Consider the following 14,737-nt stretch of genomic DNA (forward strand, 5'->3'; position numbering starts at 1 on the left):
TTGACGTATAAAAAGTTATGGACATTTGAATGAAACATTATTTTGACCAAAAAATTGCTGTACGGACAATTGTTTAATATAATGTATGAGCTAATTCTATGAAAGTAGAGATTCCTTGATGAATGTCTGAAGCAATTTCTGGAGGAATTTCTGGAAATATTTTCCTGTAGGAATTCCTTGGAGAATCTGTAGAGGAATTCCTGGATGAATCGCTATAGGAATTTCTGGAGAAATCCCTGCATAAATTCTCGGAGGAATCCTTGAAGTAATTCTTGGAGAAATTCCTGGAGGAATTCCTGGAGGAATCCCTGGAGAAATCCCTATAGGAATTTCATGTAGATTAACTGGAGGAATTCTGTGAAAAAGCTCTGAAGATATTTCTGGAGAAATCCCAAAACAGTTCCTGGAGGAAGTCCTGGATTAGTTCCTGGTGGAGTTCTCGATAGAACTCCAGGAGGAATTTCTGAAGAAATTCCAAGAAGAGTTCCCAGGAGAATACTTGGAGGAATTTTTAAAATAATCCCTGAAGTTGTTCGTGTAAAAGTACAGATGGAACTCTCGAGTGAATCTCTGGAGGAATTCTTAAAGGAATACTTGGAGAAATTCCTGAAAGAATTTCTTGAGGAATCCCGCAAACAATACCATGAGAATTCCTGTGGAAATCCTAGGAGAGCTTTCTTAATGAAGAAATTCTGTAGGAATGTCTAGAAAAAAAAATGTCCATGTCTGCAGAAATTTCGGGACGAATTATTGAAGGGGATCCTACACATTTTTTTTGTAAATTTTTAAAAGAATTCTTATTAAAATTTTTGAATAATTTCTGGTAAAATTTTCTTAAAAAACCTGGAAGGAATTCCTACAGAAATATTTCGAATAATTCTATATGAAATTATTGAAGCAATCTCTTGCGGAATTTTTGAAAAAATGTATGGATAAATCCGTGAACTATTCTATGCTGTAATATCTGTAGAAAAACCCAAAAGAACAACTGGTGAAATTCCTGAAGGAATCCTCTGAAAAAAGCACTACAGCAATCACAGGAGTAACCTCTAAAGACATCCCAGGGAAAATTCCCGGAGCAATGCTTGATGAAATCCCTAGGGGAATTCTAGAAAAATCTCTGTAGGAATCCATGATGGATGGGAAAATTGCTGGAGAAATTCGTCGATGCATCCTTGCAGAAGTTCCTGAAACCGGGAGGAATTTGTGAAGGTGTCCCTGAAGGAATTCATAAAAAATCCAATTTTTTTTTGCTCTAAGCATGATGTTTATTTGAATCAAATACGAGTAAAAATTTGAGAATTTCTAGCTACTACATTCTATAGCAGCATATGGTTCTAGGAAGTGCTTTTCTTTTCCTACTGGAACTGGTTCGTTCCGGCATATCCGGAAAATTGGGCAAGCTGTTTTTGTATTCCTTGAATAAGGATCACACAACTTAGCCATTCAACCAAGCTTGTTATTAGGTGTAAAATTATATGATAAGATTAAAGTGGTACTCTTGGAAATATAGCTACTTGGCTTCACGATTTTGTATACCTGGGTTCCATTTAGACCCCAACTTTAATACTCTTCTTCTTCTTCTTGGCGTAACGTCCTCACTGGGACAAAACCTGCTTCTCAGCTTAGTGTTCAATGAGCACTTCCACAGTTTTTAACTGAGAGCTTCCTCTGCCAATGACCATTTTGCATGTGTATTATCGTGTGGCAGGCACGAAGATACTCTATGCCCAAGGAAGTCAAGGAAATTTCCTTTACGAAAAGATCCTGGACCGACCGGGAATCGAACCCGTCACCCTCAGCATGGTCATGCTGAATACCCGTGCGTTTACCGCCTCGGCTATATGGGCACTCTACTTTAATACTCTGTATCTCGTGATTCTGATATTTTAGTTTGTTCATGTATTCGTCAAATTTGTTCGGTAAGTCAAGCGCCAACTGGCCGGGCATTGGTTAGTTCGAATTTTTCTCAACTAAATGGCGCAATAATCAAAACTCAGTTTTATGATTTCTTTTATGAAAACCATGGATGCAATGTTTTATAGTATACTTGAAGATATCCATAAAACCAGATTTTATCGTTTTCTTGCAATTTTAATTTAAACATCCTATTTTCCCTTTTTTGGTGTTTTGTCCTTTCGTGGTTTTGGCATTTGACGTTTTGTCATCCAAACCTCATCCAACAGTACTTTTAGGATGATAATACAACAGTTTGGCCAACGTTATATTTATTGATGCGTTTCAAATAACAGCGAGCAAAGATTTTTGACTTCATGTTATCTAGAATTCGTGTAAGTTTACATAAAAACTTGACCAAGCAAAAGCGTTTATACACAACAAAATGCTGTATAAAATTTTATCTCTCGGTATGCTCTTATCCAATGTTCCATTTATTTTTTATTTGATTTTTTGTAAGAAAGCCACATTTTTGTTTAATTGGAACGCTGCAGTGCTCTCCTCTTCTTATTATGGCGTCTCGTGGCGTGGCCTATGATATTTCAACTTCTTATCTTCTGCTACAACTTATCGAAGAAGTTCATTAGCGATCGCACTATATACATGCATTGTAGGTACCTAGGCATTTCCATATCCTGTATCCCTCCATCCACACACTGGATGTCTAGTTAGGCGTCGAATTCATATTAATAATTAAAATAATTAATTAGCCCCGACCGCATCGCAGCCGAGTCAAAGGATATCGCACAGCATATCGGATGTGCCCCCACCTCACTCATTACAAGAATCCTTTCCTTCCGGCTGTCGCCTCTATCTGCCTATCGTTCGCATCCGACAGCTACCGTCGAGAGGTGTGAGCAGTAGAGTAAACATCCTCGACAATCTCCAAAGAAAACCGCCATAACTCACCTCTGGTGTAACATTAGACGCCTTGGAGCAGCACCATCGACCGCCAAGACGACCGATGACGCTACCTCCTTCTCTCCTTCCTTCTTTCCGTCCGGACAGCGGTGCTGTAGGAAAACTTTTCCACATGCCTGCTGATCCTTCGAAGTCAAGAAAACCGACCGACCGACCGACACACGTCTCTCAAGTCAACCGTCACACCGCATCGCATCGCATCGGACGGTTGTCGTGTCTCGCCGCCGCCGTCGCTGTAGTGCGGGAATCAATTTAAGTCTATCGCAATTTATAGACGCTCCATCGTAACTAATCTCCAACTCTTAATTTGATATTAGAAGAAACATAAACAACTTTAATAATATAATGTGGTTCGGGTTAGGGCGAACTCGAGTTAGACCGGATGTACCCTCAACCCCTCCGCTGCTGTTCTGTACCCAGGCTGAACTGATTTTAAGAAGACGCTAAGACCACCGTGAAAGCCAAGGACACAATCACTTCAAGGCAACCTTGGATGGACCACCTTCATCCTAGCCAGCCAGCCAGCGCCAGCGGAAGTCAATGGAACAAGCCGAAGAATTTATACGATACGCCAACTTTTCACATATCTTCCTCAACCGCAAAACCATCCTATATAAGACGAACTGCACACTTCCACCCGTGTGGCGACTTTTGTGTGTCTGGATTCGGGGGATGGAACGAGGGCTGTGTTTATGGAACTACACACCGGGTGCATTGTTGCTCTTGCCAAAGACTTCTTTACGAACTAACTGTGTGTACCTACTCCTTCGCTTCGTTTCCTGATGCCCGTTGGCATTAGAGTACATCACCTCGCCTCGCAGGGAGGGTTGATTGCATTTCTCCGTGGTTATTGTGCATATGGGATGAGGGTGGATGTATCGTCTAATGCGGGAAAATAAATCGTTTTTAAAGCCTGTATCCGCAATAATCGGGACACAAAAGTACGGCAGTAACTTCGTACTGAATCAATATAAATTGGCCAAAAATTAACTGAGAACTCTTTGGTGTATGTTTATTATTTGTGCAAAATTTCATAAAAATCGATGCATTACTTTTAATTGTGGATGAGAAACAAACAGACGACGTTTTTAAGATTTTGTACAATCATCACCAATTTTCAGACGCATACTAGATGGTTCTTTTCCATTATAGTTCAAAGTTCTGTGAGGATAATTATGAAACTTCGTGAGCAGTTATGATACTTATAGAGACACTTTCTTGCAAAATTTTATCAACTTTTATCAATTGGATTGAAAGTTACTGGTGTTGATAGGGGATAGTGTTAGTGAAAATGTTTCATGTTTTTTATGTGCGATGTTTGCCCATTCATAACTTTTGAATATCTCTGTCAATTTTCATGAAATTTTCACAAAAGGTAGTTGATTATGTGTATATTATGCCTGCAAAATTTGAAGATTATTGGTGTCGTACTTTCAACAATACAACCGAAACAATAAGGGGTGCTCACTAATTGTTCAGACAACAAAAATCACGGTCAGCCCCAATATATGTTTCGACTATAGAACTGTTGATAGTGCATCGATTTTTTTGAAATTTTGCCTATGTAAGTAAAGTAGATTGAGAAGTTTGTGTTCAAAATTTCAGTCATTTTCTTTATCAAATTCAAAAGTTACAGCGCTGACAAACTAAACCAGGGGCTGTACAAAATTCAATTGCACGCGTTCTACTGTTTCATTGCTACAACATAAGGTACTTCACCGATTCACATGAAATTTTGCAGGTGAAATGAACACACCATAAGATATTATCAGGCAAAATTTGAGCAATTTTAATGGATCTATTGCAGAGTTACAGCAATACTTCTGTGTCCCGATTATTGCGGATACAGGCTTTACCCCGTCTTCTACCGACGACGATGCTCGACTTTCCCTGCTGAGGAGGTAATCTTTTGTCTCGAAGAAATAGGCAAAAGTGTCTTGTTTCTTACCTCAAATTGTAGTTCTCTTAAGTGGCGGTTTCCAGTTTACCTTTCTCAAACCAACTAGCTGTGTATCTGCGGGAACGGATTCAACAAATCAATGATGGTTACCGGCACTGATGAATGGAGGTGGATTGGAACACAATTCCGTTCAGAAACTCCAAGGGCGCTTTGGTCCTCTGCACGCAGAGTCCATGTTTCGTGCCCATAGAGGACAACCCTAATCAGCGTTTTGTAGATAGTTAACTTCGCAAACTTTACTCGATCTTTGAGTTCTGCGGAGTCCCAAGTATGCTCTATAGCACAATGCGTCTCTGAATTTCTCTGCAGGTGTCGTTGTCGGCGGCAGCAATGAGTCCAAGTAACATGTACTTTACTGTAATTCTTAAACCGCCTCGATTTCATCACCGTCGATAAAAATTCGGTAGTACTTTGAAATCGAGACATTAATGATTAATTCGGTTCACCTGGCTTCGTTAGTCGGATGTACGTTTCCGCCATCGTCTCAAATTTGCGACCTAAAATTCAATATCATCTGTGAAACTAAGAAGCTGAACGGACGCCGTGAAAATCGTTTGTACCGTGTTTATCCCTACTCTTCTCATTACAACCTCTAGCAATGTTAACCCTAAAAGGGATACCTGGGGTCTTTCAGAGCTCGTCTTCGATGGAACACACTCAGCGAGGTGACGAAATTGAGGCCATGAAGGTATCCCTTTTAGGGTTAAACAGCAGGCACGTAATCTGCCCCATTCACAAGAAAGGCGACCATTTGGAATGTGAGAACTTTAGGGCGATCACTATTTTGAATGCTGCCTACAAAGTGCTATCCCAGATCATCTTCCGTCGTCTGTCACCTAAAACAAGTGAGCTCGTGGGAAGTTATCAAGCCGGCTTCATCGACGGCCGGTCGACAACGGACCAGATCTTTACCGTACGGCAAATCCTCCAGAAATGCCGTGAATACCAGGTCCCAACGCATCACCTGTTCATCGACTTCAAAGCGGCATACGACAGTATCGACCGCGCAGAGCTATGGAGAATCATGGACGAAAACGGCTTTCCTGGGAAGCTGACTAGACTGATTAAAGCAACGATGGACGGTGTGCAAAACTGCGTAAGGGTTTCGGGTGAACTATCTAGTTCATTCGAATCTCGCCGGGGACTGCGACAAGGTTATGGACTCTCATGCCTACTCTTCAACTTCGCTCTGGAAGGTGTGATGCGACGAGCCGGGCTCAACAGCCGGGGAACGATTTTCACAAAATCCGGACAATTTGTGTGCTTTGCGGACGACATGGACATTATTGCCAGAACATTTGGAACGGTGGCAGAGCTGTACACCCGCCTGAAACGCGAAGCAGCAAAGGTCGGACTGGTGGTGAATGCCTCAAAAACAAAGTACATGCTGGTAGGCGGAACCGAAAACGACCGGATCCGTCTGGGTAGTAATGTTACGATAGACGGGTATACTTTCGAGGTGGTGGAGGAATTCGTCTACCTCGGATCCTTACTGACGGCTGACAACAACGTGAGCCGTGAAATTCGGAGGCGCATCATCAGCGGAAGTCGGGCCTACTACGGGCTCCAGAAGAAACTGCGGTCGAAAAAGATTCACCCACGCACCAAATGCACCATGTATAAAACGCTTATAAGACCGGTAATCCTCTACGGGCACGAGACATGGACCATGCTCGAGGAGGACCTGCAAGCACTCGGAGTTTTCGAGCGACGCGTGCTAAGGACGATCTTCGGCGGTGTGCAGGAGAACGGTGTGTGGCGGAGAAGAATGAACCATGAGCTCGCTGCACTTTACGGCGAACCCAGCATTCAGAAGGTGGCCAAAGCCGGAAGGATACGGTGGGCAGGGCATGTTGCAAGAATGCCGGACAACAACCCTGCAAAGCTGGTGTTTGCAACTGATCCGGTTGGCACAAGAAGGCGTGGAGCGCAGAGAGCACGATGGGCGGACCAGGTGGAGCGTGACTTGGCGAGCATCGGGCGCGACCGAGGATGGAGAGCGGCAGCCACGAACCGTGTATTATGGAGAAATATTGTTGATTCAGTTTTATCTTGAATTTGATGTAATACTAAATAAATGAAAAATGAGCAGGCACGAAAGACCACCACCTTGCCGTAATGCTCTGCGCCATTCGAAGGGACACGAGAATGTCCCTGATACTCGAACTCCGCACATCACACTCGATCCATCGTTGCCATGATCAATCGTCAGTTTATCAGGGAATCCGTATTCGTGCATAATCTGCCATAGCTGTTCTCGATCGATTGTACCATACGCCGATTTAAAATCGATGAACAAGTGATGTGTGGGCACGTTGTATTCGCGGCATTTCTGCAACACCTTGTGGATGGCGAACATCTGATCCGTTGTAAAGTACTAAAATAGTGCTTGTACAGTTGTAATTCAACACTTGAATTCTGCATTACGCAAAATTGCAATGTCGTTGTTTTTCTCGTAACGAAATGATAGAAAAAATCATGCGACAGGTAAAAAAAATACGATTAAAACCTTCCATTTATTTGAATTCAAAAAAGTTAAATTTAGGTCTAATTTGCAAAGCTAAAAAAATCAGTCGCGGTTAGCTGCACAGTTGGATGAATGAAGCTGTTTATTATTTGTTTTGTTCCAGGGCCTTCATGGAAGTTTCAGTGGCGTTTCAGGGGCTTTCTGAGGGTTTCAGGGGTGTTTCATGGAGTTTCAGAGGTCTTTAAGAGCGTGCCATTGGGTTTCAGGGATGTCCCAGAGTGTTCCAATGGGTTTCAGAGGGTTTCAAGAGAGTTTCAAGGGTTTTCAAGTGTTTTTAGAGGCGTTCGAGGTACTTTCATGAATGTTTCAGGTAGTTATCGGGTGTCAGGGGCGTTCCTGGCCATTCCATGGGGTTTCAGGAAGGTTTCAAGGTGTTTCAGCAAGTTTCAGGAGGTTTCAGAAGCATTCCAATGAGTTTCAAGAGAGTTCAGTGGCGTTCCAGGATATTTCGGGGATGTTCCTGCGAGTTTCATAGGGTTTCAGGGGTTTACTGAGGGATTTCAAGGCATTCTATGAGGTTTCAGGGACGTTCCAGGATGTTCCAGCAGGTTCGAGGAGCGTTCCAGGGAGTATCAGGCAGGGTTCGTGATTTCCACTTTGCATCTTACAGTTTCTCATATTTTCGAAAAATATTAATTCATTTCTTTGTCAATCTACCATCTAATCTAATCAACAACTATGGACTAAAAATGAATGCATTAAATGCAGAAATTATCTTCTATATATGATAATAGCTGCTTCGATCACCACCTATCATTCTTTGCCATTCACTAACGAATAACAATGAGGATGAGGTGAATGAACGGATCCTTGGTTACAAGAGTGTCCTAGAAGGTTTCAGGGGCTTTTTAGGTAGTTTCTGAGGTGTTCCAGAAGGATTCAGGGGATTCCAGGAGCGATCCAGGGGCGTTCCATGGAGTTTCAAGGATATTTCAGGGTGTTCCAGCGGGTTTCAGGTGCGCCCCGGGGTTGTCAATAGGTTCCGGGTGTGTTTCAGGAGTTTCATGGATCCTAGGGGTGTTCCAGGAGGGCTTCAGGGGCTTTCCATTCAGGGATTCAGGGACGTTCCAGGGTGTTTTGGCGGATTTCAAGAGCTTTAAAGGGGTTTTAGGGGTTCCATACGCGTTTCAAGAGTGTTACAACGTGTTTCAGGGGTTTTCAGGGGCATTCCATGCGATTTCAAAGAAGTTCCAGCAAACAGGGGTTTTAATGGTGTTACAGGGGACATATCTCTGATATCACCTGAAACCTGAAAACAAAGCCTTGAAACTTGATGCTGTCAATAAACTACGTAGACTCATTTTTGGCTATTCCAGACTCCCTCTTTCCCCCTCCATTGTTCATATAAAATTTTCGAAAATTTTATGGACCATAGGCTTTGGCCACCAAGCGTTACGGAGGCGTTTTCGGGGATTTCGGAGGTTTTCAAGTGCGTTACATGGGGTCTGAGCCAGTTGTAGGGGGATTTTGGAGGCATTTCAAGCGGTTTTGGAGCATTTTCATTGGGATTCAGAGGCGTTACTGATGAGTTTTCTGGGGTTTCGGAGCGTCTCAGGTGCGTTACATGGGGAACTAGGGGGTTTCAGGGAGATTTTGAAAGCATTTCAGGAAGTTTCAGAGCGTTTTTGATGAAATTCGGAGGCGTTACGGAGACGTTGCGGAGGCGTTTTAGTGAATTTCGGAGGATATTAATTACGTTACATGCGGTCCGGTTTAGGGGGATTTCAGAGGCATTACAGGAAGTGTCAGAGGATTTTCAACCCTGAAACCTCCGTAATCGCACTGAAATAACTAATAGGCCCAGAAACCCCCTAAATCTCACTTTAAAACCTCTTGAAACACCCCTGAAATGCTATCAAACGCCCCTAAAACCGTTCGTTGAGGTGTCCTTAAAATGTTCCTAAAACCCCCAGAAAATCTCTGAAGTGACTCTGAAATACCTTGAAACACCCTTCAAACCTTGTAGCAGAAACACCCTTCAAACCCCTTGCAACGCCCTGAAAAGGCTTTTTGCCCTTAAAGTCTTTTGAAACGTCCCTAGAACCCCCTCAATACTATTGAAATGTCAATGAATTCGGAATATCCAGAAAAATGACCACGTGGTTTATGGACAGCCTCCCAGGGAAACGACTACACCAGTGTAGCAGAGAACGAAACTGTTCCAACCCATACTCCTAGGGAAGTTTAAGATGCCATTCAATATTGGTGCCTCGTGACCATGAGATTAGGATCACCAAGCATAGGGTGCTCTTAGGTTCGCTGCAACCGCAAATAGGCATCGTGTACATACGTGGCCTATCACGGAGTTGGCGGTCCCTCAGTAGTTATCTTCGTCTGTCGTTGATCTGACATCCTCTGCTCAGAGCTTTCGAAAATCATTGACAAGAATGGCTTTCCAAGGAAACTGATCAGATTGATTAAAGCATTATTGATGGATACACCAATGTCAAGGCATGAATGCTTCGAATTCACTGTTCCGATGTCAAATTCTAGTCCACGCAGTAACAGTTCTTAAGTGTGCCGGGAATGGCGTTCTGTCGACTCAGTTCCACGTTCCCACTGGGCATAGAGCACAGAGAGGCTACTTAGGAAGCTGGCATACCTTGACGTCCTCCTAGAAGAGTGATTCACGAAGTCCATAACTGCAAGGCTAGGCAGCCAACCTCGAAAGTGCGAACTGCACTAGCCCCTCTCCAAAGCAACACCTTTTGGAAGTTTCGGGGAGACGAAGGGTTTGGCGGTAGAAGTAAAGGTTTAGGTTGGTCGGGAAAGTAGCCTTTTCTTTTTAGATGGCTTCGCAGTTCTAAGTCCTTGTGTGTCCCTATTGAATCAGTGCAGTGTAGTGTTGCTTTCAAGTCACGTCAACCTTGATAGAAACCAAATTTGTATCACCCTTTCTTTGCGCTTGCTGATTCGCTTTCTGCACACACGTCACGCATCATCTTCGCTCTGTGATCATCACCACTAATATGGGTAAGATTGTCATAGCTCTCTCTTTCAGCTGCATGAAGCAGAGATACACACACCGAGGTACCTGTAAAGGATTGGCACGTTAAGCTGTTAAGGGTCAAATAGTTGTCCAAGAAGAAACCAATGCTCAAACATTTTGTTTGACTCGATCGAATTTGAATTAGTGTCAAATTGATGTTGTTTCTTGAGTTCTTTCCTTCTCAAATATTTGACCCTGTGTACTTCAGTTAGATCGATCGGTTTGACAGCTCACATTTGTTTGCGGTTTTCTGTGATAAAGTGAAGGAGGGAAGATTTTTTGCTTTTTTCACTCATAGGCTCATAAGAATCACCATGAGAAACATCGTAGGAAAAAAGTGTTTCCCGACTCATCAGCCTTCGTAGTCCCCAATATGCCAAGCTGGATCGTATCACTTGAAGAGGGTCAAAATTCGAATCCAACGTTTATCTCGTGATAGTTACGATGATTCGTAGCACTGGTGGTACGGTCAAAGGTGAGTGGATTGAATTCTCCTAAAGAATGCTTAATGAAATTTCCGATCCGAATACTTTTGCAGCCTTTTTAGAATATGAACACTTTTATTTATTATTGCAACATCCATCTTTCCTACTTAGATTAGTTTTAGGTATACCGTATTACCCCGCTAATACGACACCGACTCTTGTCGAATAACCGGAGTAAACTTTTAATTCGACAAACTGGTCACTAAGGTGACCAGTTTGTCGAATTAAAAGTTTACTCCGGTGTAAGCACCATTATGCTCATTGAAATTTGGCAACTCTATTTTTGTTTTTGTTTTGATTTCCGGATTTGCTATGAAACATAATTTCAACAGATATTGCGGTGGTGCGAATAAAAAGCTCGTTCTTTCTATGATTGTTGCCATCCTCAGTTCATTCTGGTTGGTCTTCAGGTGGTTTGGGTGTCGAATAGCATCATCTCAGAACTTCGGGAATTAGCGGCTGCAAGAGGAGCTGCTGCGGGTACGAGTATAAGCGCAATTTCAAGCTGTTTTGAATTTACAGTGTACATCGCTGTGACATTTGAACACTTTTTAATTCGACATACATGTCCAATAAGCGGGCTACGAATTTAAAAGTGTCGTATTAAAACGTTTCGAACCAGCGGGGTAAGACGGTAGGTGCTTCTTAACTAGTTACAATCAAAATGTAAAATAGTTCCCATTCGGCTGTGATTCAATGCTTGAAACCTATTATGCAATAGTAAGCAATTAACATGTTTGATTTATTTGGGTGGTTCTCTTTTAATGTTTTTCTCGTAACGATAAAAACTATTAAGAAAAAAATAATCAACTACGATAAAAGCTTTTCATGCATTTGCAAATCATAAAAGATAAATTTAGCACTAATTTGCAAAAAAAAATCAGTCATGGTCTGCTGCTTCATTTGATAAAGAAGTTGTTTATTATTTGTTTATCTTCTGTGCCCTGTTCATAACGCTTTCCATTCGCAATGGGGTCGTTTTCATTGATGGTTGTTGGACTGTTTTACATCGCAGTGGTGAGTAGGTCATATTCTATGTCGCATCAAAATACTGAAAAGATATTCTCCATGATCCAAGATCGTCCTACCTAACGCTGCTCACGGTCATCGCAGAGAAGGAGGAGGAGGAGGAACTGCAGGAGGTGCCGGTACTTCAGCTCTTACAACAACGGTTCAGACTTCCAACATTTCATCGCCAGTACTGAGAATTGCAACCACCACCGCCGCCGCGAGATCCACCACCTTCCGCACCACGCAGCCAAACCTCAGCACAACGCTGCACCCGTTAGACGCCGCAAAAGGAAAGTGACCATTAAATTTCTAATAAATTGGACGAGCGAACTATTCGCGAGCTACGGAATCTACACCACCGAGTCGATAGTTTGCTGATAAAGAAAACAAACATTGCAAAACGCCGCGTGTGTCTGGTATCTATTGGAAGCTAGTTGTAATGCCACTGCATCAACTGCAACATTGTAATGCGTTAGAATTAGATGTCTGAGTGGGTTGGGATTAACTACCATTAGATGGGGCGATATTGAGCTGCAAGGTTAGTAGACGATCCTTCCCGATGATGGCATAAATATATGTTATCTAGTTATTTCCATTAGTCTACTGGACAAAACTTAGGATCGTCGGCAGGTTCGATCCCCTTTCCAGTAGAGATTTTTTTTTTCAGCTTTCTGGGTATAGAGTAATGCAGGGCAAAAGTTCGTACCCAACTGTTTCCGCAAAATAACTTTTAAACGAAAAGAACATAATTTCGGGATTTCTCGCTAAACGATTCTTCGACATGTTGTCTTCAAAACGTAGTACTAGATTTTTTTCGAGTTCCTCATTTAGTTCTAGTCAGGATGCCAGATTATTTTAACAAAAATCTGTATCAATACAGATGTTTCTGTATCGTCGTATTTGAGGGTATAGCAGTCACCAAGAGTTCTAGATTTCAAATAAAAACTAAATATAATGTACTACTTTTAGACGGTTTTTAATTTTTACTGGTATTTATTTTTTTAACATGTGTGAACATGTGCAATTTTTCATAAATTCTTTAAAGTTTATGCAGCAATTTATAAAGTTTTCATTAAATTTAACTTTACATTTTATACTTTCTGAAGAAATTTGAATCACTGTTCAAAAATCTGTATTTTTCTGTACTGTATATCTTGTCTGTATAGAAGGTTAAATATCTGGCATCTCTGGAGTTGAAAGGTTTTTAATACAAGTAATTTAATGTGAACTTTTGCACCGCATTACTCTATTTAGTGTATTTAAGTGCTGTTCCACAAATTCATTCGATGGCAAGCAAAGAAAGCCCTTCCATTATTAAGCCTAGATGTAACACACGCACCATGCGAACAAAATTCATAATACACCAGCTCAAAGTTACTCCCTCTAAAGGTATAACAATATAACACATGAAACAGCAGTATAGATTCGTACGACCCAGTTTTCATTAGGATCCAAACGTGAACAGACGCAAAATGATGGAATTCAAACTGATTGCTGTCTTCCTGACAGTGTCATTGCTGAACACAGGTAATTCTAAATATCGTTCATCAATAAACACCATTGACACCAAACCTTCCATTTGTCCACAGCTAACGCCCTCGAATGCTACGAGTGTTTCGACGTTGCAAAATGTCGCGGCGAGCAAAAGGATCACGTCGTGCAGTGCAGCAATAACACGGCCCAGAACATGGTTCTCGCCGCAGGATTCTTCTACCCGAATCTGACCGCAGCGTTGGTATACAATGGAAATTACCAGTGTACAGCGTTGCAGTTTACACCGCAAGGTATGAGTTAAGCCCAAATTAGCTTCATCAATGTGTGTCAATACTAATCTGCTCGTTGTTTCAGGAGCCCAGAATGTGTCATTGATGGCCAAAGGTTGCATGTTCGAAACGAAAGAATCCTTGTGTAAGCTGGAAGCTAAGATTCCGAATGGTAACTTCAGCTGTAAGGCGTGCAATACGAACAAGTGCAACAGTGGCGTCGCGCTCGGGTGGAGCATGCTGCTGATGGCGGCCAGTTTGATTGTATCGTCGTGGGTAGCGAAATAGGGAATGAGTTGCGGTTGATATCGATTTGAAATAAATTGAATGATAATATAGCTGGAGCCGGTTGTAGCGTATTTGTTCGAAAGAAATCATCTTGTTGGAGGCATAGGCATAGTCCTGCTGAATACCATTATTATCTAAATTGTTTATTTGAGGCTCTCTCACGTATTACGCTTGAAAGAGTATTTCGTTGTGCATTTAATTTTTTTTTTTTTTTTTGTGAAAACTGTATTTATTATTCAATACCGTCGAATGGGGTTACTTGCAACACTTTTCGACTTTGAAGCAATGAAAATCAAAATATTTGAAACATACTGTGAAGCACCGTGCACACTAATTACTACGAGTAGAATATTATAAATACGCTCCACCTGGTCCACCCATTGTGCTGTCTGCGCCCCAAGCCTTCTTGTGCCAACCGGATCAGTAGCAAACACCAGCTTTGCAGGGTTGTTGTCCGGCATTCTTGCAACATGCCCTGCCCACCGTATCCTTCCGGCTTTGGCCACCTTCTGGATGCTGGGTTCGCCGTAAAGTGCAGCGAGCTCGTGGTTCATCCTTCTCCGCCACACACCGTTCTCCTGCACACCGCTGAAAATCGTCCTTTGCACGCGTCGCTCGAAAACTCCGAGTGCATGCAAGTCCTCCTCGAGCATGGTCCATGCCTCGTGTTCGAAGAGGATCACCGGACTTATTAGCGTTTTGTACATGGTGCATTTGGTGCGTGGGCGAATCTTTTTAGACCGCAGCTTCTTCCGGAGCCCGTAGTAGGCCCGACTTCTGATGATGATGCGCCCCTGAATTTCACGGCTCACGTTGTTGTCAGCCGTCAGTAAGGAT

The 14,737-nt window shown here is 42.4% G+C and overlaps 3 protein-coding genes across 3 annotated transcripts in view; 2 read left to right on the forward strand and 1 right to left on the reverse strand.

The window, feature by feature from the left end:
- Positions 1-13,097, reverse strand: part of LOC109421709 (uncharacterized) — a 98,834-nt gene extending 85,737 nt beyond the window's left edge. Inside the window, exon 1 of the mRNA XM_062855351.1 lies at positions 11,927-13,097. The gene's annotated coding sequence lies outside the window, so the exon portion shown is untranslated. The remainder of the gene's footprint in view (positions 1-11,926) is intronic.
- On the forward strand, positions 866-12,202 carry LOC109428975 (uncharacterized). Its single transcript, XM_062855350.1, has 2 exons — positions 866-10,828; positions 11,917-12,202. The coding sequence occupies exon 1, from the start codon at positions 5,436-5,438 to the stop codon at positions 6,891-6,893; it is 1,458 nt and encodes a 485-aa protein (XP_062711334.1). The 5' UTR covers positions 866-5,435; the 3' UTR covers positions 6,894-10,828; positions 11,917-12,202.
- Positions 13,098-13,248: 151 nt separating the features above from the next.
- Positions 13,249-13,956, forward strand: LOC109421710 (uncharacterized). Its single transcript, XM_019696236.3, has 3 exons — positions 13,249-13,376; positions 13,439-13,633; positions 13,698-13,956. Exons 1-3 carry the CDS (start codon positions 13,322-13,324, stop codon positions 13,898-13,900), a joined length of 453 nt encoding a protein of 150 aa, XP_019551781.2. The 5' UTR covers positions 13,249-13,321; the 3' UTR covers positions 13,901-13,956.
- Positions 13,957-14,737: the final 781 nt, after the last annotated feature.

The sequence above is a fragment of the Aedes albopictus genome, chromosome 3 (assembly GCF_035046485.1).
Source record: "Aedes albopictus strain Foshan chromosome 3, AalbF5, whole genome shotgun sequence".
NCBI lineage: Eukaryota > Metazoa > Arthropoda > Insecta > Diptera > Culicidae > Aedes > Aedes albopictus.

What these genes read in the sequence shown, in the direction of transcription:
- LOC109421710 (XM_019696236.3), top strand. Translation starts at nt 13,322, where the DNA reads ATGATGGAATTCAAACTGATTGCTGTCTTCCTGACAGTGTCATTGCTG. An exon ending in AGTGTCATTGCTGAACACAG is followed by an intron (nt 13,377 to 13,438) that starts GTAATTCTAAAT and finishes ATTTGTCCACAG; the next exon opens with CTAACGCCCTCGAATGCTAC. An exon ending in GTTGCAGTTTACACCGCAAG is followed by an intron (nt 13,634 to 13,697) that starts GTATGAGTTAAG and finishes TCGTTGTTTCAG; the next exon opens with GAGCCCAGAATGTGTCATTG.
- LOC109428975 (XM_062855350.1), top strand. Translation starts at nt 5,436, where the DNA reads ATGTTAACCCTAAAAGGGATACCTGGGGTCTTTCAGAGCTCGTCTTCG.